The sequence below is a fragment of the Passer domesticus genome, chromosome 5 (genome assembly GCF_036417665.1).
Source record: "Passer domesticus isolate bPasDom1 chromosome 5, bPasDom1.hap1, whole genome shotgun sequence".
Taxonomy (NCBI): Eukaryota; Metazoa; Chordata; class Aves; order Passeriformes; family Passeridae; genus Passer; species Passer domesticus.
The window spans coordinates 48,995,856-49,006,787 of record NC_087478.1 but is presented as its reverse complement, the minus strand read 5'-3'; the positions used below and the strand labels follow the sequence as shown (position 1 = coordinate 49,006,787).

The window sequence follows — 10,932 nt, the reverse complement described above, 5'->3', positions numbered from 1 at the left end:
CAGGCACTTGCTTCAGCCAATGGAAGGGCTCAGCCGCCCCCTGCTGCCCCGCCCCTGTGCCGCGTTTCCGCCCGGAGCCCTTTCCGTGCCGCGCCGCCGCCATGGCCTACCCGGGCGAGGACTACGACAACGAGGTGCGGGCCCGGGGGGCGCGGGGGCCGGGCCGGGCCGGGCCGGGCCGGGCCGGGCTGGGCTAGGCTAGGCTGGGCCGGGCTGGGCTGGGCTGGGCTGCGCTGCGCTGCTCTGCTCTGCTCTGCTCTGCTCGCGGGGACTCACTGCCACCCTCTCCCCACAGGCTGCCTACGACCCCTACGCGTACTCCAACGACTATGATATGCACACGGGTGAGTGTGAGGGCCCCGGCTGCGCCTGTGGGCCCGGGCCGCGCCGTGCGGCCGCCGCCTCACGGCTCCTCCTTCTCCGCAGGAGACCCCAAGCAAGACCTGGCCTACGAGCGCCAGTACGAGCAGCAGACCTACCAGGTGATCCCCGAAGTGATCAAAAACTTCATTCAGTATTTTCACAAGACGGTGTCAGATCTCATCGACCAGAAGGTGTACGAGCTCCAGGCCAGCCGTGTTTCCAGCGATGTCATTGACCAGAAGGTGTACGAGATCCAGGACATTTATGAGAACAGGTACAATACTATTATTTAGGAAATAGAAATCACTATCACAGCTGTGATGCTGTTAAAAGGAAAGGCTGACTGCTGCCTTTGCTGTTCCAAACTTGGGCTTTCTCTGAAACAGGTTTGGTTTGGTTACTGTGGAGAAAAAACTTTTAGGTATTTCCAGCCCATTAGGCTAATGTGAGTATACAGGAGTTGTGCTCTGTCTGAAGGGAGGTGTCAGCCCTGGCCTGACAGGAAGGGGGGCTGCAAACAGGACTCTCAGTGGTGCTACCCAGGCAGTTTGCAGAAAGCTGAGAGGTGCAACTTTTGTGTCTCTTGCCAACAGCTGCTTCCACTCCTGCTTGTAGCCATGTCACCTTGACATAAAGGGAACATGGAAGTGACATACACATCTGTGTCGTGCCTGGGGGATACATTGAAGTCTCACTTATTAGTTTGTGATTCCCATAATGTGCTTCAGCATTGGACTTGCTAACAGGGGTTGGTGGTGCTGCTCAGCTTTCACCAAGGCCGAGGCCTCTGACTGTTGTCATCCCTGACTCCAGCACTGTCAAACTGAGTGAGAGGTGTGTTTTCATGCTGCACGTGTGTCTGTTTTTCAGCTGGACAAAACTGACAGAAAGGTTCTTCAAGAACACTCCATGGCCAGAGGCTGAGGCCATTGCTCCTCAGGTTGGAAATGGTGAGTCTTCCCCTTTGCCTTGGGTTGCCAGAGAGAGAAGGAGCTGGATCCCTCCTGATCCTGAGTTAGCAGGTGCACAGAGCTGTTGCTGCCTGAGCAGTTCCCTTTGTTCACTCTACAGCTCCTTCAGCAGATGCCTGGCAAGAGTCAGACTTGAGCAAAGTGTCTTTTTGTGCCTCCTGTGGCTTGCTGATGTCCTCTGGTGTCATCTTTTCCAGATGCAGTTTTCCTGATCCTGTACAAGGAGCTGTACTACAGGCACATCTACGCCAAAGTCAGCGTGAGTGTTGGCCCTGTGTCTTCTTGTGGCTTGCATGCTGGCTTCTCTGCCAGCAAACTGGACAAGTCTTGCTGCCACTACAGTGTCAGTGGTGTCCTGATCTTTGCAAGGCAGGATTGGATGGGTCACATTGATTTTAGGGAAGCTTAACAGAAAGCTTCTTGCTTTTTGTTAGTTTAGTGAGGATTCACAGATGGCTAAAAGCGAGAAAGACTTGACTGTCTGTTTGAGGCTCATTAGGTGTCTTTGAAGCTTGGTGGTGGTGGTGATGAGTGTGCAGGTTTCTCTGGTGGCTCAGATGAATCAGGAGGCTGGATCTGAGTGTTCAGGAGGCTCCCTGTTGCTAACAGCAAATGGAATGGTTAGTGAGTTAGGGAGGAAGGGGGCATTGGAAGGTAACTGAATTTTCCTTTTCATTGCTTCTGTGTGTCTCTCTGTGGCTCCTCTTCAAATGAGCAGGCAGTGAGAAGGGGTGTCCCAAGAGGAAGGTGCATTATTTGGCATGAAAAACCTCACATGGGATCAGAGTGCCTTGTGAAGGGGGAAACACGGATACCATGAAGGATGGAGAAGAAGGAAATGAAATGAATAATGCTCTGTAAAACAAAACAAACTTTGCCCTTTTTTTAAGCCTCTTTAATCAGTGAGAAAGTTACAGTACTCGGTTCTTAAAGAAAAAAATATTTCAACAGAGGCATGACTTATGGGTAAATAAGTAATAACTGCAGTTTTACTCTGGACCAGAGGGTGGAGAAATGGGCACCTTAAAAAGGCTGCTGTGTTAACCCAAGCCAGGCTTCAACAGGAGAAGCTGGTTTTTCAGGCTGTGCTGTTAGTGCTTCTCAGACTCAGTGTCTCCAGCTGAAACAAGAACCAGTAGGTCAAGTGCTTAGAAATTTAGTCCAGAAACAGAATTGTTGATCTATTAAGAATTCTTGTGAGCAGAGAAGGAAGGAAAGCTGGTGAAGGTAACAGGAAGTTCTTGAATCTGAACAGCAGAGGGGAACAGGGAAGGTTAATGCAGAGTATTCACAGGAGGTTTGACTGGTTGACATCCTGGGAGAAGCTGCCTGTACAGGAAAAGTCATCCCTGTTTTGTGGGACAATAGTGCTACAATTTCAGGTTTTCTGGGTGATGCTGGTGGGTGTCCTGGTTGAATACTGCCTCTAGCACTCCTGCATTAGACCCTCTACTATTGTGACTGTCCTTCTTAAGCTGTTGCCCATGAACTCCCTCCTGCCCTGCTTGATTTAAAGCAGACTCTGCTGACTTCTCTTTGCAGGGGGGCCCCACGCTGGAGCAGAGATTTGAGTCCTATTACAATTACTGCAATCTCTTCAACTACATCCTCAGTGAGTTGCTGCAATTAATTTCTGGGTTGTGAGTTTTGGAGGGAAAGATCAGATGGAGAGGGCAGATCTGAAGAAAGGGTCAGAAGAACTGCAACATACTTGTTTATAAATAATAGAGGGAAAGGTAGCCTGTAAGCTTTTTGCATGTTTGAGTTTGTTGAATGAAGAGCAATTTACATCCATGGATTTAAAAACCACAAAAAGTAGAAATAGTTTCCTGTGCTTTCTGAAGTACTGTGAAGAATAAAACTTAGTTTTCTGTCTTGCTGAGAACTGCTTCACCTATCTTTACTAAAAAGTAAAATGAAACAATAAGCTAAAGAAGACGTGCAGTGTTTAATAACTGTTGTTCACTCCCCTTGGAGCAAATGTTAGTGTTTGTGACTCCCTGCCAAGCCTCACGTGGAGAATGGATCAGTTAGGATAAACCCCTGGAGTCTGTGTGCAGCTTCTGAGAGCTGATGCTGCTGAGCAGTCACACTCTAGAGATTAACCCTGTGCATGTTCATAGTCTTTGAAAGTGTAGGCAATTGAGGTTGTGAGAGCTGCATCTCTGCCCTACTGAAAGATTCATTCATCTCCCTCTCCATCTTCCATTTCAGGGAAATTTTTGTGTTCTTTAATTTGTCTGTTCCTCCAGTTGTGACAGTGTTCTTGCTGAAGGTGTTAACCCTCTCATCTGTTCTCCTGCAGATGCTGATGGCCCTGCTCCTCTGGAACTGCCCAACCAGTGGCTCTGGGATATCATTGATGAATTCATATACCAGGTATGTGATTGTAAAACTGGGCCATTTTGAGGTGGCCTTGCCTTTATTAGTTGTATAAATTTTCCATCCCTTCCTTTGCTGTGATTTCCATAGCAAAGGTACCATTGCATGTTGAAAATCTTTGGTGATCACTGTTGCTCTTGTGTTGCCAGGTGATGAAGTAGTTGTAAATGTACAGATTTTTAGAGTTACAAGGTGCTGTTTAGGGAGTCCTGAACTTTTGTGCCTATTTCTCTTTCAGAACAAAATTTCTATCTTTCTTAGTCAGTAGGGCCTTTATGCATGCACTGATGGATTGATGACCTGATTTGGAATAAGCTGTGGTCTGAGATCTTGGCATTATGGAATATTTTTCCACTTGCTGTTCTGAGTGCCACAGTACAGATCTCAAATGCTAATGGTTTTTCTCTATAGAGAATATATTCCCTTCTCTGTAACTTTTTATTATGGAACTGCCTGGAAATCCTCAAGTATTGTCTGGTCAATCTTGAGAACAAAAAGGACGTGTGCATATAAGGGAAAAAGACGTGTATATGCAAACACATCTTGTAATTTGGTCATTCTCTTTTCTACCTGTTCAGACAGCAAATTCGTGTTTAGTTGCCTTTCCTAATTGTTCAAGAGATCCTTTTCCTTCTGTACTCTATAATTTTTTAGGTGCTTTAAAGGTGGTATAATCTGCCATTTTGATTTCCATGTGATCTCACATGAAGCTTTTTTTTCCCATGCAACTTGTAGTTTATTGTAATGCATTTGTGTGAGCAAGTTGTAAGCTCAGTGCACTTACCTGAGCATCTCTAGACAAGCTGCTCATCACTCAGTCTCTGCTTTTTCCTGTAGTTCCAGTCTTTCAGCCAGTACCGCTGTAAAACAGCCAAAAAGTCTGAAGAGGAAATTGATTTCCTTCGTTCCAACCCCAAGATCTGGAACGTCCACAGTGTCCTTAATGTGCTGCACTCTCTGGTTGATAAATCCAACATCAACCGACAGCTGGAGGTCTATACAAGTGGAGGTGAGCTCTGGGTGGTGCCAAGCAGCACTGGTGTCTGTGCTGCCTTGCTTTGATTTGACCCAAGTTGCTTAACTTTGTTTGGGAGCTGGATCAAACCCATAATCGGTGGCTGGATTGGCTGGGATCTGGTTCTGTTGGCTTCGGTGAGAAGTACCAGTGATTACATTTCAAGCCTTGCTCCCCTTGTTTGAAACAGAAAAGTATTGAAATGGAAGCTTGCTTCCTTGGTAGATGGCATTGTGGTTCCTTTTTTCCCCAGGTGACCCTGAAAGTGTGGCCGGTGAATATGGGCGCCACTCCCTGTACAAGATGCTGGGCTATTTCAGCCTGGTTGGGCTGCTGCGGCTGCACTCTCTGCTGGGAGATTACTACCAAGCCATCAAGGTGCTGGAGAACATCGAGCTCAACAAGAAGGTAATACAACATGTTTTAACCCTTCTTTTGCAGTCTTCCAAATGCCTCTGTTGAAGCATGCTGGTGAAAAATTGCTGTCCTGAATCTTCCAGCTGAGGAACTGTTTGTATCTGCTGTAGTTGTCAGGAGTTTGTGGCTGAGCACAGCTAGAGCTTTGGCATTAAATCAAGCCATATGATAATGCCTGATGCTGTTGCAGCACAATTGCCCAGTTTTTTAGGAGGTTTGCTGTTGTGTGCAGTGCAGTGTTGTTACGCAGAGTACTGCTGGAACTGCAAGTGGTAGTGCAGTGGTAACTGCCTGAACACACCATTCTTACCTTTGTTACTGATTCTTTCTTCTATTTTTTACTTCTCACTGTGCCCACTCCCACGTGGGCTGTTTTTGCCTTAGAATTGAGTGCTGCTTGTGGCTAATAAAAGTTCAGCTGCAATGGGCTTGGGCCAAGGCTTGGCACAGATATACATATGTTCTGTCTGGCACAGGATGTAGAGTGAAATAGGGTAAAAGGGAACTGAGCAGAGCAACGTTAGGCACAGAACAAGAGTCCTCTCCTTGCAGGAAGCTGAAACTGGAAAACATAGGAAATGGGATGATCTAATAAAACAGTGAGGAAGCTGCTGCAGGGATGGGTGGGAGGTGAGGTATCCTGAATTAACCCTCTCCTTTCTGTGTTTGGAATGGGAGTGAAAGCAGAGGTGGCAGAATTGTGGCTAACAAGGGGTGTGGATTGTTTCCCCTAACATAGCATGTTACTCCTTCCTTCTCAGAGCATGTACTCCCGGGTGCCTGAGTGCCAGGTGACCACCTATTACTATGTGGGCTTCGCTTACCTTATGATGCGGCGCTACCAGGACGCCATCCGTGTCTTTGCCAACATCCTCCTCTACATCCAGAGGACAAAGAGCATGTTTCAGAGGACGACCTACAAGTATGAGATGGTAAGAGATAGAATAGACTAGATTTCCCCAAGAAAAACCCACTGTCTTCTTTCCTGTCCCTCCCTCCTCTATCACCTGGTAGCTTGTGTCTAATAGTCCAGCTTTATTCTCCTGGACTTTGCTGGTGGTGGTGACTGGGGATCCTCTGAACTCCTTTGCCAAGGGTGACAATATTTCTATGTTACTAGTTACTTTGGGTGTTCCCCATACTGTTATCCCAGGTGCATCTGCACTCTAGCTCTAGGCAAGGTTGTTAATGAGTATGAGCTGCTGCTGATACTCTTGTCCATGCTCCTTCAGACTTAGTTGTGTTTCTAGTCCAGTGCTGCACTTCAGGTTGTTGCCATTGTCAGATGTGTTTCCATTATCTGATAATCATTCACAGACATGGCTGTAACAAAGCTCCTTTCTCTTTCTACCTAAGCTGTCTTACCTCCTGATTTTGGTGCCTGTTTTACCTGCTGTCTCGTTTTTATCCTTATGATTAATTTCTAATTATTTGTTTAGCCAAATCCTGTCTGTCTTAATTCCATGACACTTCAAAAAGTTAGTTGTGTCTGTTTCAGCCACACAGCTGTCCATTTAATCCCACACTCATATAAATCTTTCTCGGTCTTTTCTTCACTGACCTACCTCCCTGACAGGAGATGGTTGTTAAACTGTCTGCCTTCCCTTCTCTGCATGTTCTTGTACCATAACAGTCAAACGTGCTTCTGGCCCTCTGGGTAGCTCTGGATGCATTTAGTCTGCACCTTCCTCTTGCCCACCCTGTGTTTTATTTCTAAGAGCCTTGATGTGTGGTTCATCCATTTGCTTTGCCCAGAGGCACTGCTTCTTTGTGCTGTCCCCCTTGAGCATTAGGACCATCAGTGCTTTGCGTAAAGGATCTTCCTCTGCAAAGTGCAGCTGCCAGCTCCCTTGGGGGCACCCTGAAGCCCGAGCACGCCGTGGTGCTGACGGGGTCTCCTCTGTGTGTCAGATCAACAAGCAGAACGAGCAGATGCACGCGCTGCTGGCCATCGCGCTCACCATGTACCCCATGCGCATAGACGAGAGCATCCACCTGCAGCTGCGCGAGAAGTACGGGGACAAGATGCTGCGCATGCAGAAGGGCGACGCGCAGGTCTACGAGGAGCTCTTCAGTTACGCTTGCCCCAAGTTCCTCTCCCCTGTGGTGCCCAATTACGACAACGTGCACCCCAACTACCACAAGGAGCCCTTCCTGCAGCAGCTCAAGGTCTTTGCTGACGAAGTTCAGCAGCAGGCCCAGCTCTCAACCATCCGTAGCTTCCTCAAGCTCTACACCACCATGCCTGTGGCGAAGCTGGCCGGCTTCTTGGATCTCACAGAGCAGGAGTTCCGTATCCAGCTGCTTGTCTTCAAGCACAAGATGAAGAACCTGGTATGGACCAGTGGCATATCTGCCCTGGATGGAGAGTTCCAGTCTGCCTCTGAGGTTGACTTCTATATTGACAAGGTTGGTATCTGCCACTTGCTGGCTGGGAAATTCTTTCACCCAGGAAGTTCTGGAATTGGCAGCACCTATTTTTGTTCCTTTCTGTGGGAGGCATTCCTTCTTCCTTTGCCATTTATAGGGTTTGGCTGCCCATAGTGAGGTTATAGCCCCGCATAAAAAGTGTCAGTGGATGAAGAGTGATGGAATATCACAGGCAGCTTTGGCAGTCAATGTGCCTAGAAAATAAACACTTCCCCAGGACAGAGGGAGCTGCTTGTCAGTGTTCTGGGAGGTGATAATTGAGTGACAGATAGTGCTGCTGTGTGTGTGCCAGGTGGGGTTGTCCTTGTAGGTGTCCCCCACATCTCTCCTTTGTTTGACAAAGCAGAGATGTTGCTTGGTCATGTTACAGGTCTGCTTTGCACTGGAAGAGCATTCAGTTGTGGTTGCTCTAGGAGGAATCTAAACACAAGGTGTGGAGCTATCACCATCTGCCTTGGAGCTCCAGCAGCAGGAAGCATAGCAAAGAGTCTTGTAGGACTGTAGTCAAAGAGGACAGCAGTAACCATTAGGTTTCTTGCTAGGAAAGAAACCAGGTTACCTTGTGTTGTTGGTCCTTGCAGCAGACCTCTTCTTGCAAGGTCTCATGCTATGTCTCAACCCATCTGTCATGGCATATAGCATGACTGAAAAGAGGGAAGCATGGACTGGGGTTGGAACTGTCAAACTGCTGCAAGGAAGGCAAAACCAGAGTGTATAAGAATGTGGGAAGTGAATACAACATGAACAGGGGACCCATCCCAGACAAAGCTGTAGGACAAAGCTGCAGACAAAGGTGTGAGGGAAGGCAGCCCAAGGAGAGCTGGATGGGTGCTGTGGGACTAGCACGGGTCAGATATGTGTGGTGCTGAGCCGTGGCTGGGGTGAAGCCCCTTAGGTTGGTCCTTATGTTTGGCAGTTGTTGCTGCCTCCCTGCTAGTAGCACAGTCCTTTTCCTAATCTCATCCTGTTCTCTTCCCAGGACATGATCCACATTGCAGACACAAAGGTCGCTCGACGCTACGGGGACTTCTTCATCCGCCAGATCCACAAGTTTGAGGAGGTGAGGCCTGGGTGGGAGAGCTGTAGCTCTGTAGGAAACATGGGACAGTCATTGGGCTGTGCAGGCCCTCGAGGGTCCACACTTGTGTGAGACAGCTGTGTCATTCCATGCTGGACTTAGTCCTGGCTTGCAAGGCACTGGGCAAAGGCAGGTGTTCTAAGCAGCAGCTGCTGGCCTTTGAGGAATGGCATGTTTTTGTGAGGGGTGCTCAGTTGAGCTACAGTGGAAAAGGAGGAGAGTTTTACTGTCCAGGGATGCTTTTTCCACTGTCCCTGTCAGTAACACAACCATATCTCTAACTTCATAACTCTAGCTCTAGAAATGGCCTCAGAGATTTCTGGAACATAGATGGCTTCAGCATTGAGCTTGGCCAGGAGGTGACATTCTGTCACTGCTCCACTCTCCCAGTGGAGGTTGTTCTGCACTGGAAACTCAGAGGGCAGGATTCTGAGATGTGGGGATTAAATACAGAGTTGTGATACCGCTGCTACAAGTTTGCATCTTCCCTTCTCCCCACATCTTCCTCTGCTGTCTTGGAGAGGAGAGAGTTCTACTTATTCCCCTTCAGCTTGACACACTGTATTTGCTCGAGAGCTCTCTTGTCAGAGAGTTGGAGAGGAAGGAGTTAAGAGGTATAAGGTCTGCTGAGGGGAGCAGCAGTCTGTATCAATCACTGTGTATTTTTCTGACCTTTGCTTTCTCTAATTCCAGCTGAACCGAACGTTGAAGAAGATGGGCCAGAGACCCTGATGTGGATGCAGTGCAGGCCTGGGCAGAGAAGTGGGTGGGAGAGACTATTCTCTGTCTTGAGGGAGGGGAGCTCAGAGTTCTGGCATTTCTGGAATCTCCTGTGACTCAGAAGGTATTTTGTATTTAAATATGCAGACTTGTTTGGCTCAAACTATCCTACAAAGGACAAGACATCTAATAAATTAGTGGAATTTTCCTGTTGAGCATTTGTACTCATTTATTTTTCCTCTGTGGAACAATATAACTGCATCTGGGGACATGGGCAGCTGCTGTTGGCTTGGTGCTTTGTTGTTCCATGTTGCAGGTAGCAGTAGGGAGCAGATCTGTTTAGGTGCTCTGTACATTCACAGTGCACAGCAAATGGAGAAGGCTGCAGAACTGATTGACAGGAACAAAATGAGCAGTTCTACAGTGTCTTCACAGGATTATGGAAAGAGATGACAGGATTATGGAAAGAGATGTAAGCTAATGCTATTCCTTTAGCTTTTACCCCATGCAGTGAATAGACCTCAGTTGTAGTTATGTTCTTAGAAGGTTGCACTTTGGCCTTTTCTCCCCTCTATTTTATTTTATTTGCTATGGAGTAGAAATGCTCCAAAGTGGATTGTCTTGTTTTTAAAGGAGAGGGGAGAATTTTTGTAAACATTGAACCAGTATTAACTAGTTGTCTCATGAAATGTCCTTGCTGGAGGTTGTGTTTTATTTCAGCAGAAGTGATGCCCGAGACCTGGCCATTAATTTAATTGAGCTCAGTTTCTCTGGAAAATTCCCCAGGGCCTTTAATTTATTAAAACCCTTTAAATGCAAATTTTCCCTGCTCTCTCCCTGCAAATTTGTAGTGCCTTGAAAAAAGGGGAACAAAAAGTTGGAAACGAGTCATGTAAAAGGGAATCAAGGACCTGCAAGTATTGGGGAAGAGAATGCAAAGAACGAATCGCATCCCTCCACACCCTCTCTCCCTTTTGCCATCTTTAAATAGTTTGGTGTTTGAGTGGTAGAAGCAGGTGCAAGAGGAAAACCTGCATGTGTAATAGAAAGCTACACAAAGTGTGTTTCAGATACACCATCTGCCTCTTTGTACCTCTCCCTCTCATTCCTTTCCACTGAGAGAGGTGTCCTAGCTGTCCAGTTTGGCTCTGTGTGTGATTCTGTTTAAACAAAGGGAATAATTAGCCTTTGTTGGATTATATTCTGTGTTTGAATGAGGGTCAGATTTCCAGTGTCCTAGATACTGCTCAAAAGTAAACTCTGTTTCCTATCACAAAGTAACTCGGGCAGGCAGGGTACAGGCAACACAGTGAGATTAAAAGAACAATTTCTGTTTGCAGCCTAGCTGCTGGTGTTGGTGTTATGGATGCTAGGAGCTCACTGTCTCTAGTTCTGGAGGGTTTGAGGCAGCCATATCATTAAGAAATTAAAGGACTGAGATGCCACTGCATTGCAGCAGCCCGTGGGGAGCTGTGTTCATATCAAGCAGAATCTGCTCCTTTTTGATTTTAGGGCTGGCACTTTTCCTTCTGTGTATTTGCCAACAGCAGCACAGT

General features: G+C 47.3%; 1 protein-coding gene across 1 annotated transcript; it reads left to right on the top strand.

The window, feature by feature from the left end:
* The first annotated feature begins 8 nt into the window (after positions 1–8).
* Positions 9–9,591, top strand: EIF3L (eukaryotic translation initiation factor 3 subunit L). The gene is made up of 13 exons (XM_064420270.1): positions 9–134; positions 296–344; positions 427–637; positions 1,234–1,313; positions 1,532–1,593; positions 2,877–2,946; positions 3,640–3,713; positions 4,554–4,725; positions 4,985–5,139; positions 5,910–6,080; positions 7,060–7,557; positions 8,558–8,638; positions 9,350–9,591. Exons 1-13 carry the CDS (start codon positions 102–104, stop codon positions 9,386–9,388), a joined length of 1,695 nt encoding a protein of 564 aa, XP_064276340.1. The 5' UTR covers positions 9–101; the 3' UTR covers positions 9,389–9,591.
* Positions 9,592–10,932: the final 1,341 nt, after the last annotated feature.

Excerpts from the sequence above, each read along its gene's own strand:
- EIF3L (XM_064420270.1), top strand. The coding sequence starts at position 102 with ATGGCCTACCCGGGCGAGGACTACGACAACGAG. Across the intron at positions 2,947-3,639 it reads TCTCTTCAACTACATCCTCA|ATGCTGATGGCCCTGCTCCT; the intron begins GTGAGTTGCTGC and ends GTTCTCCTGCAG. Across the intron at positions 8,639-9,349 it reads AGATCCACAAGTTTGAGGAG|CTGAACCGAACGTTGAAGAA; the intron begins GTGAGGCCTGGG and ends CTCTAATTCCAG.